The sequence below is a fragment of the Arabidopsis thaliana genome, chromosome 2 (assembly GCF_000001735.4).
Source record: "Arabidopsis thaliana chromosome 2, partial sequence".
In the NCBI taxonomy this organism is placed as follows: domain Eukaryota; kingdom Viridiplantae; phylum Streptophyta; class Magnoliopsida; order Brassicales; family Brassicaceae; genus Arabidopsis; species Arabidopsis thaliana.
Window position 1 is genome coordinate 3328471 of NC_003071.7, and position 17330 is coordinate 3345800.

The window sequence follows — 17330 nt, forward strand, 5'->3', positions numbered from 1 at the left end:
TGAACTGGAAAAAGGATAGCTGGGATTGAATGGCGTCTAGTTCTTCTATGGCCTTTCTTATTCTTTTATCGACCTTCAACTTTTGAATTCAAGGCTTTTAGCGCAGCTTTGACAAATCGAAGCTTCTGGGCGGGTTCCCTTAAAAGGTTGCCAGGGAAATATTTTGAGGAGGTTTTCTTGCTGGGGTTTCGGCCGGGTTTACCTACTATTGGATTTGAACCAATGACTCTCGCCGTATGAAAGCGATACTCTAACCGCTGAGTCAAGTAGGTCAAGCTGAGTCAAGTCAGAGAAAATAGACCCCTAAAGGAGGACCTATTGAATAAGTCTCCAATCAATCGTAGGCGGGTGAGCGACTTCTTTTCTTTCTTTTTTGAGCTCTCACCTTTAGCCGATCTTATTCAATGGATTGTGACTTTCTCAGCTTTAGTTTTCTATCGAATTTCCATTTGGGCTCATTGGACTCTTTTATCTAAACTTGAGCCCGAAGCGAGTGAAACTCGTCCTTCATTTCATACCTCAGTCCGGTGCCTATGAAAAAACCCATGACCCTTCGATTGAAAGAAAGATCTCCGCTCTCCTTCTTTCGAAGTTGTAAACTGGTCGAGTCAGCTTCGTTGCTATTTATTAGTAGTCTCAAAGTCAATAAGGTATTCAATATCGACGAAATTAAATTAGGAATCTTTTGGGAAAAAGGCCCTTTCTAGAGGTTGTCAATTTACGAATTAGTGATCCAACTGGGCATCTTACATATGAATTCGTGCTCCAAGTATGGTAGTAACCCTGTCTCCATAAAATAAAGGAAGAAGAAGCCAAGACTAAGAGCTTGCTGTCAGCTTCTAGTCTCTATTCCTATCCGAGTCCCTTTTTCAGGGATAACCTACCTCTTCCGTGGTACCCACCTCCAAACAACTCCTAATTCCCCTAAGTCAATCTGTCAATCTCGAGACAATTCTCACCTAACTCAGTGTACTTTTTAGCCGGGAATTCGCCCGAGAGCACCTTCTACTGCATCCAGTACTGGATAGGATGACACCCAACATACCAGAAACGGATGATCTGATTCCATTCAATTGGCTTAGATTCAATAGCAGTTGATTTTGGGCAGGAATCTGCAGGTACTTTTTCTAAGTAAGAGATTTTGCATTTTTTGCAAACAAGTCTTTAGAATACCTTTTCCTTTGTACAGCTTTCCTTGCTCGAATATGAGGAAAGGAGAGATTGAAGTAGCTAAAGCTAAGGCTTTCTGCTATTCAACCTTGTAAGCAATGTAGAGTTCGTAAGGACTAGTAAGAAAGGAATGCCATTGATTCCGTTGGAGGACTGCGTTTTGCGCCCTTTCTTTATCTATTTTATCACTTTCATTCTGGAGGACATTTTAATTTCCATCCACCAGCTCTATCGCTTTAGATATTATCTACTATAAGAGTTGGAAAGCCTTGGCTAAGAAGAATTGAAGTTTTGCACATATCCGCGGGTTCTTCAATTTGCTTTCTCCCTCATAGAGGAAATAGGTATACTATATTCATCCGCTTATTGGGACTCCTTCGTTTGACCTATGCATTCTGTTATCATTTCCAGTTGGACAACCCATGTTTACAATTTGAGGAAGAAACGAACTCTTTCCATTTCATTTTTTTTTAGGAAAGCAAGTCCCTTCACTTCTTTAGGGGCTTGGAGCAGATGAAGCCTTCTTCGGTCCGCTTTGGCTCCTGATCTTGAGCTCGCTGGCCTCAGACCTGGCTTCTTCTTATGATGTAGTTGTATAGGAACCAGCCACTACACTAGAGATTTTAACATAAATGGACTTTCCCTGGGATTTATTTACTAAAGGGTAGTTCTTTGAGTCAGTGGATGTTACAACGCATCAATCAGATTCTGACCTGAAAAGAAATGTGATCCTCGAAGCAATGAAAGAGCATCAGTCCCATCGCCGACTTTTATTTCCCCTTAATCCCGTTCTTTGATTCAGATTTGGAAAGGGGAATTGCAACTGAAAGATTCGCTCATGCATTTCCTTCAGGCAGGAATAGTGAGTTAGTCAATGCCACACAACTCTTTGAATTTGCTGCAAGGACAGGGGCAAGGGAGTCGAAGAAAGCAAATAGGTTCTCTATCGCAACTCTGCTCTTTACTTTAGATAAAGAGGATTCTGCGCGGAAAGACAGATCAGCTTCTCAACGTTCTCTTCCAGCTATCAAGGAGACGAAAAGCTATGTGAAGTCAAATCAACGTTCAAAGTCATGTGTGATTAGGGAATGAATGTAGAGTGAGAAAGTTTCGCTAAGGCGCCGTCTAACTTGAGCTCTCTCCCTATGTATGGTCGATATCTTCCCTCTGAAAATGCTGTTCGGGCGTCAAGTGGGAATTCTCTTTCAAGTCAAGTTCACTTACCGCTTCCACTCTCTCTTCTCTCTTCTGTCGATGCAGCTCACTCCGGGGCAAGTCAACGGATAGATGGCCTGCTTTCTCACTTTCATTTGGCTTATTCGATACTGCTGAAAGGAACGAACCGAACCTGACCTGCACCTTATTTTCCTAAGCAAACTCCCATTGACTGGCGAGTTATTTTTATACCATTTAGCTCGCTTGGCCTCCAAAAAAGGGAATTGGAAAGAAATCTCTTATCTCTTATCTCCCTAGTTCTACCTTTCTTATCATTTGCAGAGAGCTAGCTTATTAGCAAAGAAAAGTCACGGGAGATAGAAGATAGAACAATGATTGAAATGATCAGCCAAAGAGAGACCTCCTGAGCTGTTGCAAGTCTAAATACATATCCAATAGTTTCTTCAGAGAGAGTACAAAAAATCCAGGACTTTCAGAGTTGATCGGTGCCAGGCATCATAGTCTGGGAATCTCCTCTTCTGCATGGCTAAAGGTGAGGTTGCTGTATTTGGTCCACCAGAATTTACTGGCCGATTTAAGCCTAGTGGAAAGGGAGGGATATATAAATAATCCAATGGTTCCTTCTCTTAGCGTCAGTGAACCAAGTTCAGTGATCTAATCAGCCACGAAAAGTAAGAAAAAAGGAACTTTTGAGCTCGTCAACCACTTCGGTGAAGGAATGGGAATAGACCCGATCTAGTTGTTGTTACAGTGTTCCCTCTTAGATGGAGCCTCAACAGCAGCTAGGTCTAGAGGGAAGTTGTGAGCATTACGTTCATGCATAACTTCTATACCAAAGTTAGCACGGTTAATAATATCAGCCCAAGTATTAATAACACGCCCTTGACTATCAACTACTGATTGGTTGAAATTTAAACCATTTAGGTTGAAAGCCATAGTGCTAATACCTAAAGCAGTAAACCAAATACCTACTACCGGCCAAGCCGCTAAGAAGAAATGTAAAGAACGAGAATTGTTGAAACGGAAGATCAATCGGCCAAAATAACCATGAGCAGCTACAATGTTGTAAGTTTATTCTTCTTGACCGAATCTGTAACCTTCATTAGCAGATTCATTTTCTATGGTTTCCCTGATCAAACTAGAAGTTACCAAGGAACCCATGTATAGCACTAAATAGGGAGCCGCCGAATACACCAGCTACACCTAACATGTGAAATGGGTGCATAAGAATGTTGTGCTCAGCCTGGAATAATCATTAGAAGCACGTACCGGACACCTCACCTATTGTCGTCTACTGGCGGCCATTTGTCATAAAAATAAAAGAAAGAGCACGCCGTAAGCGCACGAAACTATGAGCTCCTAACTACTGTGTAATCAATATCTCCTTACCCCCATGCATACTAAAACTAAAAGAATAGGACAAGGAAGTGACATATAATACTAATATAAGAGAAAGCTGGTATTCAATTAGCTAGAGAGGGAGACAGGGCTAAGGCAGATGCCAGTCTAATCTTCCTTAGAATGGCTTGTGCAATTGAAGCTTGGTTTAATAATAGTATAAGTAAGATGGCATAGAATGTGCTGTTGTCGCATGAATAGGAATAGGTTGTTCAAGAAGTGGTTGCATATAGTTGAAGGGGGCTTGTATGAAGAAGAAAAGGAAGAAGGAGCTGTTGAGTCAGATGTGGCATTAGACTGTTTTCAAATAGGTTCTTCTCGAAGTGGTCATTAGTAAGCCAAGGAACTGATTGACCCAAGGCAAAGAGTCCGTTCATGGTATAAGTCCTTTCGACAAAGAATGCCGACTTTCCTAAAACGATTGGAACTAGGGGAAGGGGAGAAGGCAGAAGGTAAGAGAAAAGGGAAAGGGGAGAGTGGTCAAAAGCGGCAGACTGTAAATCTGTTGAAGTTTTTCTACGTAGGTTCGAATCCTGCCTCTCCCACTTGTTGTAGACTGAAGAGAAGAGAAAGGAGGCATTCGTCAGCGTAGGAAGGCCCACCGAGCGAAGCTCTTTCTTTTTTTTGGCCGTGCCGAAAATTTGATCGTATGTTAGTTAGAGAGGTTGGCGAACTACTACGATCAATAGATTCCCCATCTATATCCAATCCCAACGGGGAATAGAAGCGAGTCGCTTCCGGCTGGCTTATAGTCCTAGTCTTTTAGCTTATGTAATGGTCGGCCTTCCTACACGCACGCGCCCGCCGGAATGCCTCCTTGTTTTAGTTTTGGACGAAGCCAAGCCGATACATACAATATACGATAGGCGAAGGAAAGACCCCCATTTATTGAATAGCGCCTGGGCAAGTTTGATCGAGGATTGGAGAGGTACTTTAGTAACTCGACTGAAGGGAGAAGTGGGAAGAAAAGGCTCGGGATGGATTTAGGAGTCTTTGTGCGAGCCGTATGCGGTGAGAGTCGCACGTACGGTAACGAGGGGGGTTCGCGTCTATACGTGTAGTGTGGTGGTTGGGCCTACCCACCCTATTTGTTCCATGATCTATGGGTCTACTGGAGCTACCCACTTCGATCAATTAGCCAAGATTTTGACCGGATACGAAATCACTGGTGCTCGATCTAGTGGTATTTTTATGGGGATTCTGTCTATCGCTGTAGGATTCCTATTCAAGATCACTGCAGTTCCTTTTCGGGCGGCTGTAGGACGGACGGCCGCCTATAGGTGGTAGGGTAGGGTGGGTGGTACCGCTCAGATTGCGGCCAATCTTCCTAACCGCGCGCGGGCCGGGCTTAGAGCGAGTGAAACTCATCACTACCTCGTAAGGGCATTGAGACCATAGCATGTTACACGAGGAAAAAAAACCCTTGTAGTGTTGTCACACAGCTGCCCGCCTAGAAGAGTCACTCGCTCTGTAGTGTTGTCACACAAGATAAGCACGTCGCCCGCCTGCTGGCCGGGCGAATCGAAGTTCTCTTCCGGTCAACTGTCCACCCAGTCAAGTGCAAAAAACACAGTAGAATCACGCAACGCACGCTACTGGTGTGCTTCCTGCCCGCGAGGAAAGAAAGAAGAGCGACAAGGTTGAGTTCAGATTTGACTGTTTGCAGCATGGGAGCAGATTACCCAAAAAATCCCTGGGAACAATGAAAAAAAAAGATATCTCGGTAACAAAAACCATAGGGGGCTGTATTGGCGAGATCCAACGGTGAACAGCTGCCCAAAATAAAAACCGCCTGGAAGTCCGAGGACCTTTAGTACCGTACCCCCAAACCAGCAGCCTTCGCGCCAAGCAAGACCGCCCTTGTCCCTCTCCTTTCAGTCGAGTTTGTGTTCACAACCTCTCTAGACAAGTGCTCGAGTGACTTCGCCCCTCTCCTTTTCAGTCGAGTTGCTAAAGCACCTCTCGCAATAAGCTCGAGTTCCTCTTTTATAAGAGTAATAAATACCTGCAGACCTTTCCTTTCTCCATTCCGCCTCATTCATTGTTTTATTCCGCAAAGCAAAAGTGGTTCGTATGCCTACTTTACCTACTTGACGAAAGGGAACGCACTTTGTTGAGTTTCCGGGTTTTTTTATAGATTGGATTCAGTCAGCGTCACGACATAATCAAAAGGAAGGAGTGAGGCTTTGGTTACTGGCGAACGCTTCCAAAGGCGACCTTCTCGAGTTTCCGGCTGTTTCCTAGATTGAAGGAAGTAGCCCTTTCGTCGCCCTACCAAACGCAAGAAGTCACTATCAAACAGCTCGCCCTACTGTGACAAAGGTGCGCTCCGCCCGGTGACTAAGAAAGAGGTTTGCGCAACAATTGAAGTGATGAGGTCGAGGGAAGTAGGGCTCCTATTGACTAAAGATTGGTTCTTCGCTTTCCTTTAGAATGAAAGTAGCTATGAAGCCCCTACCTACAACTTACTTTGTTTGATTCAAAAGGCGAACAGCCCCCCCAACTAGTTGTATGGGGTGGGGTTCTTGTGGTAAGCTGCCTTGGATATGAGAAATTCCTAAAAAAAGGCAAAGTCCGCTATTAGACGAAGATCTTCCTATCAATAGATAGGAATTAGTGTTCGATATAGGGGATAGGATCTATCTGCTCTCTCTAAAAAAAAATTGAGAGAGCAGATATAACGATATAAAATCGGAAGGATAGATAGACATCTAAAGAAAGGGATGTCTATTCTATTCCTCTTTTTTTATAGAAAGAAAAGATATCTCGTTCATCTATCTTTTGTTTATTTATCATTGATTCTATCTATGAATCAAGTCGAATTCGTTTTTGGCCGAAGCCCCGAATGGATTGGATCGTTTCCCGCCAATGAAATGAACGCGGAGCCCGTTCCGAATGCTTCTTCAATCCGGAAGTTCTCGCGAAGAGAATAAGATGCTGCTCCCCCTCCCTCTGTCTTTTTTCGCTTTGCTAATCTTCCCCTTCCCCTCTAACGGGGGCCAGGCGGCGGCGGGCGCGGGAGGAAAAAACCTAAGAGAAGACGCTCTTAGGTCCTTCTTTTTTCAGTGCAACATAGGAAAGCGCCCTCTTTTTGTCATTTCTGCAGCTTTCCAGATTTGGTATTGAACGCATGGCGTAGCTAGGACCTTAAAATTATGTTTGAGCCTATGTTCAAACAAAACCCATCCCCCGGCTGGAAAGAATGCCCGCCAAGTTTTGATAAGGAAGGAACAACCCCGGAAAGGCTCGACGAAGGGAGGGAGATGCGGCGGGGTAAGGAAAAGGCTTTCGGAGATCGAGAGATTTCCTTTCTTTTGCATCGAAAACGAAGAAGGCCGAGGATAGCCTACGGTGCGTGTTATCTGAAGGGAGCACGCTTTTTCGACCGCGGTGCTATGATTGCCGGAGCCTCTCCTCGTTCCGCCCGCTGGCCTATTGGGATAGCAGCCTGCGGCCTTTGCCTGCCCATTAGAATAATAATCAAAAATTCCGGCTCGGCCCGGGAAAGCGCTGGCAACAACAGAAAGGAAGGGGTCCATGTAGCTGCTGCGCCCGCCCCTCTTCTTAGTCAATGGGGCAGCAGGTTCGGCATCTACTAGAAAAGAGAGAATCCACTTCAGAAACCACACCTCGGCTAGGCAGCGTGTGGAATGGCCGAGAGCGGACCTTTTTGGATATATAATCCAAGTCGAGAGTGGAGTTACAGGAACAGCCGTCTGATGGAAAAAAACTTTCACGTTCGGTTCAGAGAGCACTTTTTTCGTTGAGAATTCCTCGTTCCCTTTCGTGTGAATTCCCCAGTGGCGAATTTCAAACTTGTGGGTCTATTCAATCTCTCGAGCCCCGAAGAAAACCCCCTCCCCCTCGGACTCCATATTCCCTTTGACTCTATATATGTGGGCACCAGATATCTATGAGGGTTCACCCACCCCGGTTACAGCATTCCTTTCTATTGCGCCTAAAATCTCTATTTCTGCTAATATTTTACGTGTTTCTATTTATGGTTCCTATGGAGCTACATTGCAACAAATCTTCTTTTTCTGCAGCATTGCTTCTATGATCTTAGGAGCACTGGCCGCCATGGCCCAAACGAAAGTCAAAAGACCTCTAGCTCATAGTTCAATTGGACATGTAGGTTATATTCGTACTGGTTTCTCATGTGGAACCATAGAAGGAATTCAATCACTACTAATTGGTATCTTTATTTATGCATTAATGACGATGGATGCATTCGCCATAGTTTCAGCATTACGGCAAACCCGTGTCAAATATATAGCGGATTTGGGCGCTCTAGCCAAAACGAATCCTATTTCGGCTATTACCTTCTCCATTACTATGTTCTCATACGCAGGAATACCCCCGTTAGCCGGCTTTTGTAGCAAATTCTATTTGTTCTTCGCCGCTTTGGGTTGTGGGGCTTACTTTCTAGCCCCAGTGGGAGTAGTGACTAGCGTTATAGGTCGTTGGGCGGCCGGAAGGTTGCCACGAATAAGTAAGTTTGGAGGACCGAAGGCAGTTCTCCGTGCACCGGACACGTAGCTTACCGAATCAGTTGCGACACCGATGGGAATGCATGCTACGAAAGATAGGGTCGAGTCTGATACATCAACCGTCTACTCAATATCCTTAGTAGAGTCCACAATCACTACACGAGATGAACCTTGGTTTGGTGAATTGAAGTTCGCCTTAGGTGTAATAGGACTCCCAGTTACTGCGCGCGATCGTATACTGAGATGCTCCCCGCCGGTTGTTGGAACGACACGAGCCGGGACGGGCCTAGATTCAGAAAGATGAAGGGCCCCAAAGTAGAAATAGGGGGTTACAAATTCCCCATCTCATTGGGGGCGGAAAACGAATCGACATCTCGATGTGATACAGCCTTTTCTTTTTTAGTTGGGAAAGAACGGCGAAGTCCATCCGAACCGAACCGTCCAATGAAGAATAAGAGGAGAGCAAAGCGCCAATGGCGCGCGAAGCGCATGCGGAGCAGGCACGGAGAAAAATCAGTGTGGAGGAGAAGCAGCCGAGCTCATTCCCTTCGCATCCTGGGCCCAAAGCAGTGCAGTCTTTCCTGGCCAAATCAAGGATTTGGGGCTTCTTGCTACGATACTTAACTATATAAATCCTTTAGTAATATATAAATGGAAAGATAGATCCATCCATCTATCCTATCCGATTTCCATTTTGATATCTAAAAAAGAATCGATTTCATTCAACGTTTGATTCAAAGAACTGCGCCTAGCCCCCCCGCTCATGAAACGGCTCTGCTGTAATGGATGGCAGAGGGTCCGTAGTACCCAAAGCACTGGAGTGATCCAGTAGCCGGGAAGGGGCCTAGAAGTGCCTACTACTACTACACCATACTACACTTGGCTCTACACATTTACCGAGCTAACCCCTGTCCAGTGCCTGGCAGAGCTAAGGGGGCTTCAATCCTTATTCCTTATCCCCATCTTCGCCCAGGCTAACGGGGCCTTACTTATTCAGGGGGGGAGCCTCGAGAAGCACTGTTGAGAAGAAGATCCTAGGCCCCTCTTCATTCTCTACAGGGTTTCTTTCTTCAATATAGGTGACAACGAGCGAGGCAGAGATGGAAGAGATCAAAGACGAGAATAAGAAGCCAGTAAACTTCCTTTTTGATCATTTTGTTTGATAGAGGGGGATAGAAAAAATGGACAAAACTGACTCGCATTTCTCATCGAACAAATACGAAAAAAGAATCATATTGAAAACCTCACCTCTCCTCTCGTTTCACTCTCGTTCCTTTCCTTACAGTCGAGCTCCTTTGTTCCTATGGACCTCTCGCAACAAGTGCTCGAGTCATGACTTCGCCCTCTCCTTTTCAGTCGAGATCTTTTAACCTTTTAGTCGAGTGCCTTTGGCCCTCTCCCAAGGATAAGGTCTCATTAATTAGTTGATGAGGGGTCGAGTTACTGCGTTCCTAACCTAACCCCTTCCTTCTCCGAGCTTTGTATCATAAGTGATCCGAACCTGCCCGGAGTGAGCCTCCCATAGAGGCAAGTTGGTGAGCCGTATGATGGGCAACTATCTCCTGCGGTTTGGAGAGGACTCAGCTGTTAGTTAGTATCCCCTTGGTTTCGGGGTGGACCCTTTTTCACTCTATTTTATTATATACGCTTAGTGAAAAGAATGTTTTTTGATACACCTAGGACATGGATTCTATATGAACCAATGGATCGTAATAAGTCGTTACTACTAGCAATGACTTCCTTTTTCATTACTTCATCCTTGCTATACCCCTCTCCTTTGTTCTCAGTTACTCATCAAATGGCACTCAGTTCATATCTTTAAGTTCGATCATTGACAAGGTTCAAAGAAAGGGTAGGCCGTCGGTTTGAATCCAATATTATGCACTTTTTTTTTTTCAAAAATACGGAATTCACAACTAGAAAGGGAAAGGTTTCCGCCCCCCGCCATCAACGGTAATCAATTCTTAAAGAGTAAGCTCACCGCTTTCTCGCTCACTCTTTCTTCTTTCCCTTTGTGGCTGACCTCGCTTGACGGAAGCCTGCTTATTTAGCGACACAACAAAAGAAAGCACCTGTTGGTTGGTTTCACGATTGTCGAAGGCGGCGTAACAACTCTTTCTTCCCTTTTGTCAGCTCAATTCTTTTTTTTTATAGACTATATCTATAGCCTCACACTCGCCAGCTGAGTTCGTTGGCTAGTTTTGATCACCCCGAATTCGATTTCTCATGCGAGACAGAGGTAGACAAGATAAAGGTCAATCGCGGGTTAACTACTTATTTGATTAGAAAGACCAGGCTATTCCGCTCGCTCTCAGGAGCTTGAGTAGACCGTTCGTTCAACTCGCCTGAAGGAGACTAGACTTCCTTAAAAAGAAAAACTCGCTTCGCTCCCTTCGCACTCGTTTACCGCTTGCTCTTCTTATTCATGATTATACCGTTCGCAGGCATTCCTGGTCAAACTGACTGGCTTGGGGCCTGGGGGGGAAGAATATTAGTTCAATAGCCAAAGCGGACCAGAGAAGGTTAGTTTAGTGACCCGCAGAAATAGACCAAAGAAAGACCGAGGCAAGAAAAAAAGGGAAAGTCCGGCTTGATTGGCTAAGGGGCATAGGTAAGGAAAAGCTCTTCAAGAGTGGTCTTCGAACGAAGGGAGTATAGGAGTTCGATCTGTTGTCTTAGAAAGGTGGATAGGGACCTATTAAGTATTACTTTTTGATTACTTTTTGTTTAGTGCCCGAGAGGTGCTTTAGCAAACCGACCGAAAAAAAGTAACTAAGCTCACTCCCTCAAGGCTTTGCTTTCTTCCTGGAGCTTAAGTTGTATTGGAAAAATTCGGTTAAGCTCTTCTGGCTGAAGCCGACCTACTTGCCCCTTTTTCTAGCTTTTTCATTATGCTGGTTCAACTACTGCTTATGCTGGAAATCTCTCAACACCGTCAATCCACTCTCAATAGATGCTGCCCAGTATGAAAAGGTGATAAGTAGAACTAGGGGAAGAATCTTCTTTGGCTCGGTAATGGAATCAAAAGTTTGCCCGAATAGGGATATAGGAAGAAGCCAATAGGCTACAGGGTTGCCAGCAGACTTGCTTGACCTATTGCAATGCCAGTATAAACTTCTGGCACGTGGTCGGCTAGCTAAAGATCAGTTTCGGTTCTAGGCAAAGATCCGCCAATAGCAGTGACTTTCCCAGTTCCCATTCTTTATTGTCCAGTCATCCTTGATAAACAGCTGTTGGTACAACTGTCATCGGTAAAGGGGCTTGTTGCCTCCGATACCTTATCTTCCTGTATATGACCTGTGCCTAAAGCACATTGCCAATAAACTGTTCTAGAGCGAGCAATATCCACACACTCCCATAGAAGGCCAAACTTAAAGACCTGTTGGTCGAAAGTCGAACGCTTCCAAGAGTGGGCACATATCTCAATCTCAAAGAACTTTGAAAGAGAAGGATCTCCATCAATGAAAAGAAGGTAGTATGAACGGATGTGCTGTAACCAGGATTCCACCCAGTTACGATAGAAAGTATACTCATTCATAGCTGCCTCCCCTTCAAAGACGACATCCTGAGGAGGCAATTGAAGTCGTTTAGGCTTCAATTTTCTCTTCAGCATCTCAACTAGAATTCCCTTTATGTATGGAGAGAGGGGACTTTGTCTCCAGCAATCCACCACTCTAAAGGTAGTTGAGACGATGACGGGGGTTTAGAATATATTGTCCTCAATCTAGTCCATTTCTTGGACACATTTGATTGAAGGTTTGCCCTCACCCGGAAACCAGCACCTGAAAGGCGCGCCACAGTATTCAAAGAACAATTGTAACGCACTCATAGTGCACAGATTCCAAGTGAAGACCGAAAAGTTAATAGTGCCTTTAAAGAGATTGGAGACAAATCCTTTTGAAGCGATTTGCTCGTACGGGGCAAGACCCATACTAAGAGAGGGGAGGGAACGTGGTAAGGTCCAAGTAATCCCGTATGATTTCTTAGCTATAGTAAGCATTTCAATTCAAAGAAGGAATCACTAAGCACAGATTTCTTCTAAAGTTCCTAGGGGTTTCTCTCACAGCTAAACATTCTGGCTTTGTTGTAAGTGCTTTCCCGAAGGAATCACTAAGCTCATCTTTCTGTGCTGATTCCCAAAGAGATCTATTTATTAGGGAACAACAACTGAAACTTATGTCTACAAGAAACCTTGTGTGCTTGCTGAACTCATTAACTTGCTTAGTTCGGGAAGACAGACTTCCATTAACTTGTTTAGTTACCTCCCGGGGAAGACTTCCTTCTTTAACGTCAGAAGTGTCTCGCCAGTTCCCGTTGACAACTCTTCCTTCTGATCCCAAGGAATGCGCGTCTGGTGGTATCATCGTATATAAGATCACGGCTGCATTTAGGATTAACTCAGTTCTCGGCATCAAGACCGACAAAGAGCCTATTGGACCTAGAAAGAAAGTAGCAGAAGGGGCGTAGCGGGCAACTATGGGTTCTCGGGGCTATTCCTAGTGTAAGTTTATTAATAAGAAAGTAAGTCTTCAGTTATAGTCTTCATGGAAATAGTAGTATATGCCGCAAATGGTCTGCTAAAGCTAATGTCCGAAAATCCTCTGCTCATCGAAATCGAAGAGGGGCATTCAAATAGTGAAAGTGAATCTATCTCACTAGCTCAAGTCCCACTGCTCTTATTCCGCTAATGCCGGGAGAGCGTCTAAAAGGATATCCCTCTGGAATTGCAATTGGAGAAAAGGGGCTTTGGGACATTCTCCCCGTAGATGCTGAGAATCTTGCAAAGAAAGAGCCTAGTTGTACTACCAGCAGCCTAATTACCATCTCCGTTCTATCAAAGGCATGAAGTGAAGGAGGTTACTGCGGTTATTCCGCCGGCCAACAAGCCCAAGGTGAGACAGCCCTGCTAACTCGTACTCTTCTTTTAATGCCCTAGGATCGGATTCAATAGTAGCTGAGTCATGAAAAGCAAAAGCAAAGACCCCTCCGCTAGATTCAACTTCCCCTGAGCTTGACCTGCACACACTTGCACTTTTTTCGCCCGGCGGATTATAGTTTCGGGGATTATTATTGTCTTCTGTCTGGCTGCTGTGATCAGCTCTACAATCCAAGACCCCTCAGAGTATTTCTGTTTTATCAATTCGTTTTTTTACTTTATCCATTAAAGAAAGAGGATCGGTTACTTGTCTCTTTACTTTTTTTTGATAGTTCCCAGGTTGATAGACTATTAGTTTAGTTTTAGGCTCACATACCCTACTTGATTGAGACCCCCGAGGAACTGGATCGACTCTAAAGTAAGTAGCTGTACTTGCCTTTTTCTTAGAGTAGATTGAGGAAGAAGTGGACGTAGTCTTGCTGCATCCCCTGAAGGAGAAGGGGCTGGCTAACCTATCTTTAAAATAAGCTGGATCATCTGGAGTTCTTATCAAGAAGTCTGTTGGTACAAATGTCATCTGAGATGTGAAAGCGATTTGACTAGTTGACTAATCAGTAGAGCCGACTGTAGCATCGAAAGAGTCAGTGCTGGGGAAGGAACGAATCGAATGTATGTTCTGTAACAAGAAGGTTCATTCTTCTTTTTCAAGAGCAAGCCCATAAGGACTCTGTAGATCGCGAGAATGCATGTTCTGATGTTGCACGGGTAAGAGGCTCATCTGCTTACTTAAAGTGAGTTTCACAGAAGGGAGGAGTTTAGCAAGAAGGATGACTCTCGATTCAATCATTAGTGGGATTACGGCAGTTAGTCTTAGAATGGTTTTCGCAATTGAGTCAGAAGCATCGGCTTTGAGGAAGAGGCTAGATACTTTATACATATTGCGTGGGACACCTTAAACTGGACACTCTCTATCAGTGGAGAAGAGAGTTGATAACACAGTCTTGTGGCATCAAAGGCTTGGGCACATGAGCCAGAAGAACATGGATCTCTTAGTAAAAAGAGGATTCCTTGACAGAAAGAAAGTGTCAACCTTCAGCATCTTTGAAGATTGCATATACGGCAGAGCTAAGAGAGTTAGTTTTGATTTAGCTCAACATGATACAAAGGAAGAAAAGCTGGATTATGTTCATTCAGACCTATGGGGAGCTCCTACAGTTCCTCTCTCATTGTGAGTACAAAGTTTGACTAATTTGCTCAGTTGGACTGAAAGGGTACCGGAAGGAAGAATGACAGCTAAACAACTTTTAGTTCCCAAAGAAGATGAGTTGGGTGGGAGTGTGCTGCACAAGCCAGCTCCAAACAAAACTCTAGATCTTCTGGATTCAAGTGATTCTTTTCCACTTGGGTGACGACGTTTTACTTAGTAGTGTATGGAATCTCCAAAAGGAGTGTGCTCAAGAGCAAGCAGGAAGGAGTATGCAGCACACCTTCGAAGTGAGGCTGCTAAGCAAGTGAAGAGAACAGGTGAACAGGTGAAGAGCACAGACCTTGAGTCTTTTGATTAGTGAAATGATAAGGGTACCCGAGTTTCAATTTATACTACGGAAATCCTATCGGGCATACGACCAGAAAGTAAGAAGCAGGTCTTCCTGGTGAGGCAGCTTTTCAGCCCGAAACTTCTTCAGCTCTAGCGAAGCAACCTCCTTCTATAGTTTATTTCTGGCTGGCCTGTCGGAGTCCTATTATTGTAGATGACAAGGAGCTATATAATCCCTCTTCTTTTCCAAGAACAACGACATGCTCTTAGATCTGGAAGGCTAGAAGAGAGAGTATCAACTTGGGTTTGCGGATGCCAGCTTGGCTCCGAATCGTTATGGAGTGACGATGTTGTGCCGGATAACCGAGAAAGGGACAAGGTGTTGTTCTAGGTGTGTGCATTGTGCTAAGGGATTGGGAATACTCGCTCTCTTCTGTGTGCTGATGACAGTGAATGCAGATGAAGATGAATCTGAGGATTCGTTAGGCATGATTCGTTGCATGGTCAGGGATAACAGAAGAAAGTGACACAGAGTCTGATTCATCAGGTCGATGTCGAAGGCAAAGATGTTGAAAAGGAGGACAGGGCTATGTGTGAAACCCTAAAGAGAATTTTATTCTGGAAAATGAGAACACAGCACAGAGCTACGAAGTCTTATAGAGAAGCTAAAGACAGACATCGAAATCAGCTAAGCTTCAGACAGACCTAGACACGCAGCTCAAGCTGATAAGGATGCTGAACTCAGGAACAAAAGAACTAGACAAGATTCTGAACAGTCAAATAAGAAGAGTGAGAAAGTAAGGTCTAGGATATCAAGGCGTCTCAAATACGGAATGTATTCGTCAAAGGAAAGCAGAAGGAGCAAGCATACGTATCAGAAAGAAAAGAAGGCCACGCTGTAATTACTGATTCTTACTGCTACGACTATTTTGACAGATTGGATGCGCTCTACGGTTGACGTAATCAAGCATGGATCAAAAGGACAGATCTATATGGGGCTCACAGCAGTGTGCTAAACACCTACAGACGGAGATACAACAGAGATGCAGAAAACCTGATTACAGAACTCAAGCTGTAGTGAAGTCTGAGTGCGCGAGTGATTTTTCGAGATGAAGGAGAACTCAAATGCATGTGACAGGAGTGTGCTAAGATGAGAGTATTCCCTGTTTGATAGTGGCTTTTCCAGACATTGTTGGGAAATTTACCCAATATTCTTTCGTGTGATGAAGATGGGAATTAGACAATAGGAATGCAAGAAAACTCTTTTTATATTAGGAAAGGGAATCGACAACACCTAGGTCGTCTGACCAGTTCTCCTCCACTTTGTTGAGATCTTTCAGAACTTCTCGGATCCAACGATGTCGTATATCGATTGAGCGGGAGTGCAAGGTCGAATTCTTTGCTAAGTGAATAGCGCTCTGGTTATCACATAGATATATTTATCTTGCTTTACTCCCAACTCAAGCAAGAAGTTCTTCATCCACAACATCTCCTTGCAAGCTTCTGTGGCAGCAATTCTGCTTCAGTCGTGGACAAAGCTGTAGTTTTGATTGCCAGGAAACAGCTCCTCCTGCAAAGGTAGTTATATACCCTGAAGTTTATTTCCTAGAATCTTTGTCGTCGGCAGCACACCACATCGGTATAGCCCATCAGCTCAAGCTTCTCATTACCAAAGCATAGACAACTTTTACGTAAATAGTGGAGGATCCATTTGCAGTCTGGATTGGCTAGAAAGCGACTCACAACTGCATAGGCGATATCTGGCCTTGTACACACCACGGCATACAGAAGACTGCCTACTGCAGATGCATATGGGGTAGTCTTCATTTCCTCCTTCTCATTTGTTGGACTTTGTTCCGAGCTTAATTTTAAATGTCCAGCAAGTAGGCTTTGCCTTGTGTATATTGAATCTCTCCACCCAACAGATCGTTCTTAGGATAACAGGTTTCTCGATCTATCACGAGTGATCTTCATCCCAATGTTTTGCTGGCCCCACTTTCATGGCAAAGCACTTGTTCAAATCTTTCTTTAGAGCGGTTATCTTGGTGCGGTCATGGCCCACAATCAATCATCGACATATAGCAAAAGTATGAGAAAGTCGCCGCTAACGTACCTCTTTATGAAGGCACAATGGTCATTCATGGTTTTCTTGAAGTATCCAAGTAGCGCTAAAACTAAAAAGCGAACTATTGGAATTCTTGGGCTTAGCCTTTGAATTGACCTGGATCAGTCCTATACTAGGTCACAATCAACCCATAACTTAAAAGAAAAAGATCGAAGTCGAGAAGTTCATCGCTCATGCTTTCAACCAACCCCGGAAAGACTCCGCTGACACACACAATATCTTCGCCACCCTCCCGACTCGCGATCCCCAATGTGGCTTTCTTTCCTCACTTCGGTAAGTTACAAGGATGAATGCAAATAGCAAGGCGCTATGCTGCGTGAAGTGAGACCGGCTGTCCTAAGTTAAGTGCTTCCTTATTCATTAATGATCTTGCTCAGTAGGAGGGCTTTTCCCCTTCTGTGCAGCCTGATTTTATCTCTGGAAATGAGGGTGCCCTCGATTGAAATTTTTCATCGAATATGATTGAATCCCCCCATGGGTGAGAAGGTTGAGTTACAGATTCCGTTGGCTTTCGCAAGAAAGCATCTCGAAAGTTCCGAAATCTATGGTTGATGTCTC

General features: G+C 44.4%; 7 protein-coding genes, 3 long non-coding RNA genes, 5 other non-coding genes and 5 pseudogenes across 20 annotated transcripts; 12 read left to right on the top strand and 8 right to left on the bottom strand.

Annotated features, from left to right (window-relative positions):
* Positions 1 to 199: 199 nt before the first annotated feature.
* On the bottom strand, positions 200 to 272 carry AT2G07755. Its single transcript has one exon. It is a non-coding gene; the product is annotated as a tRNA-Met (tRNA).
* Positions 273 to 1189: 917 nt separating this feature from the next.
* On the top strand, positions 1190 to 2854 carry AT2G07633 (NADH-plastoquinone oxidoreductase subunit). The gene is made up of 2 exons (NM_001335324.1): positions 1190 to 1261; positions 1428 to 2854. Exons 1-2 carry the CDS (start codon positions 1206 to 1208, stop codon positions 1642 to 1644), a joined length of 273 nt encoding a protein of 90 aa, NP_001325119.1. The 5' UTR covers positions 1190 to 1205; the 3' UTR covers positions 1645 to 2854.
* A 429-nt stretch (positions 2855 to 3283) lies between these two features.
* Positions 3284 to 3676, bottom strand: AT2G07688 (annotated as a pseudogene). Its single transcript has one exon.
* Positions 3677 to 3916: 240 nt separating this feature from the next.
* AT2G05195 lies at positions 3917 to 6960 on the top strand. The gene has a single exon (NR_143721.1). It is a non-coding gene; the product is annotated as an uncharacterized misc_RNA (transcript).
* AT2G07792 lies at positions 4215 to 4289 on the top strand. The gene has a single exon. It is a non-coding gene; the product is annotated as a tRNA-Tyr (tRNA).
* AT2G05215 lies at positions 5940 to 7219 on the top strand. Its single transcript, NR_140070.1, has 2 exons — positions 5940 to 7018; positions 7116 to 7219. It is a non-coding gene; the product is annotated as an other RNA (long non-coding RNA).
* Positions 5940 to 7219, bottom strand: AT2G05205. The gene is made up of 2 exons (NR_140069.1): positions 7095 to 7219; positions 5940 to 6299 (listed from the first exon to the last, which is right to left on the bottom strand). It is a non-coding gene; the product is annotated as an other RNA (long non-coding RNA).
* Positions 7220 to 7638: 419 nt separating this feature from the next.
* Positions 7639 to 8283, top strand: AT2G07689 (NADH-Ubiquinone/plastoquinone (complex I) protein; the record flags this gene model as incomplete). Its single annotated transcript, NM_147274.1, has 1 exon — positions 7639 to 8283. One exon carries the CDS (start codon positions 7639 to 7641, stop codon positions 8281 to 8283), a length of 645 nt encoding a protein of 214 aa, NP_671807.1.
* A 125-nt stretch (positions 8284 to 8408) lies between these two features.
* AT2G07811 lies at positions 8409 to 9028 on the bottom strand (annotated as a pseudogene). The gene has a single exon.
* AT2G07808 lies at positions 8478 to 8866 on the top strand (annotated as a pseudogene). The gene has a single exon.
* A 124-nt stretch (positions 9029 to 9152) lies between the features above and the next one.
* Positions 9153 to 9426, top strand: AT2G05225. Its single transcript, NR_143722.1, has one exon. It is a non-coding gene; the product is annotated as an uncharacterized misc_RNA (transcript).
* A 219-nt stretch (positions 9427 to 9645) lies between these two features.
* AT2G05235 lies at positions 9646 to 9855 on the top strand. Its single transcript, NR_143723.1, has one exon. It is a non-coding gene; the product is annotated as an uncharacterized misc_RNA (transcript).
* Positions 9856 to 10198: 343 nt separating this feature from the next.
* AT2G07634 (uncharacterized protein) lies at positions 10199 to 10577 on the bottom strand (the record flags this gene model as incomplete). The annotated part of the gene is made up of 2 exons (NM_001335325.1): positions 10199 to 10273; positions 10527 to 10577. Coding segments are annotated over 2 exons (126 nt in total), but the record flags the coding sequence as incomplete, so codon positions are not given.
* A 692-nt stretch (positions 10578 to 11269) lies between these two features.
* On the bottom strand, positions 11270 to 11847 carry AT2G07691 (uncharacterized protein; the record flags this gene model as incomplete). The annotated part of the gene is made up of 1 exon (NM_126742.2): positions 11270 to 11847. The coding sequence occupies one exon, from the start codon at positions 11845 to 11847 to the stop codon at positions 11437 to 11439; it is 411 nt and encodes a 136-aa protein (NP_178783.1). The 3' UTR covers positions 11270 to 11436.
* Positions 11848 to 11926: 79 nt separating this feature from the next.
* On the top strand, positions 11927 to 12590 carry AT2G07636 (uncharacterized protein; the record flags this gene model as incomplete). The annotated part of the gene is made up of 3 exons (NM_001335326.1): positions 11927 to 11935; positions 11963 to 12188; positions 12493 to 12590. Coding segments are annotated over 3 exons (333 nt in total), but the record flags the coding sequence as incomplete, so codon positions are not given.
* On the top strand, positions 12162 to 12592 carry AT2G05245. The gene has a single exon (NR_140071.1). It is a non-coding gene; the product is annotated as an other RNA (long non-coding RNA).
* Positions 12236 to 13074, bottom strand: AT2G07692 (uncharacterized protein; the record flags this gene model as incomplete). Its single annotated transcript, NM_126743.2, has 1 exon — positions 12236 to 13074. The coding sequence occupies exon 1, from the start codon at positions 12644 to 12646 to the stop codon at positions 12236 to 12238; it is 411 nt and encodes a 136-aa protein (NP_178784.1). The 5' UTR covers positions 12647 to 13074.
* On the top strand, positions 12922 to 14342 carry AT2G07693 (annotated as a pseudogene; the record flags this gene model as incomplete). The annotated part of the gene is made up of 1 exon: positions 12922 to 14342.
* A 519-nt stretch (positions 14343 to 14861) lies between these two features.
* AT2G07637 (uncharacterized protein) lies at positions 14862 to 15605 on the top strand (the record flags this gene model as incomplete). Its single annotated transcript, NM_001335327.1, has 4 exons — positions 14862 to 15026; positions 15058 to 15150; positions 15351 to 15545; positions 15584 to 15605. 3 exons carry the CDS (start codon positions 14862 to 14864, stop codon positions 15354 to 15356), a joined length of 264 nt encoding a protein of 87 aa, NP_001325122.1. The 3' UTR covers positions 15357 to 15545; positions 15584 to 15605.
* A 262-nt stretch (positions 15606 to 15867) lies between these two features.
* Positions 15868 to 16833, bottom strand: AT2G07694 (annotated as a pseudogene; the record flags this gene model as incomplete). Its single annotated transcript has 1 exon — positions 15868 to 16833.
* Between the last annotated feature and the right edge of the window lie 497 nt (positions 16834 to 17330).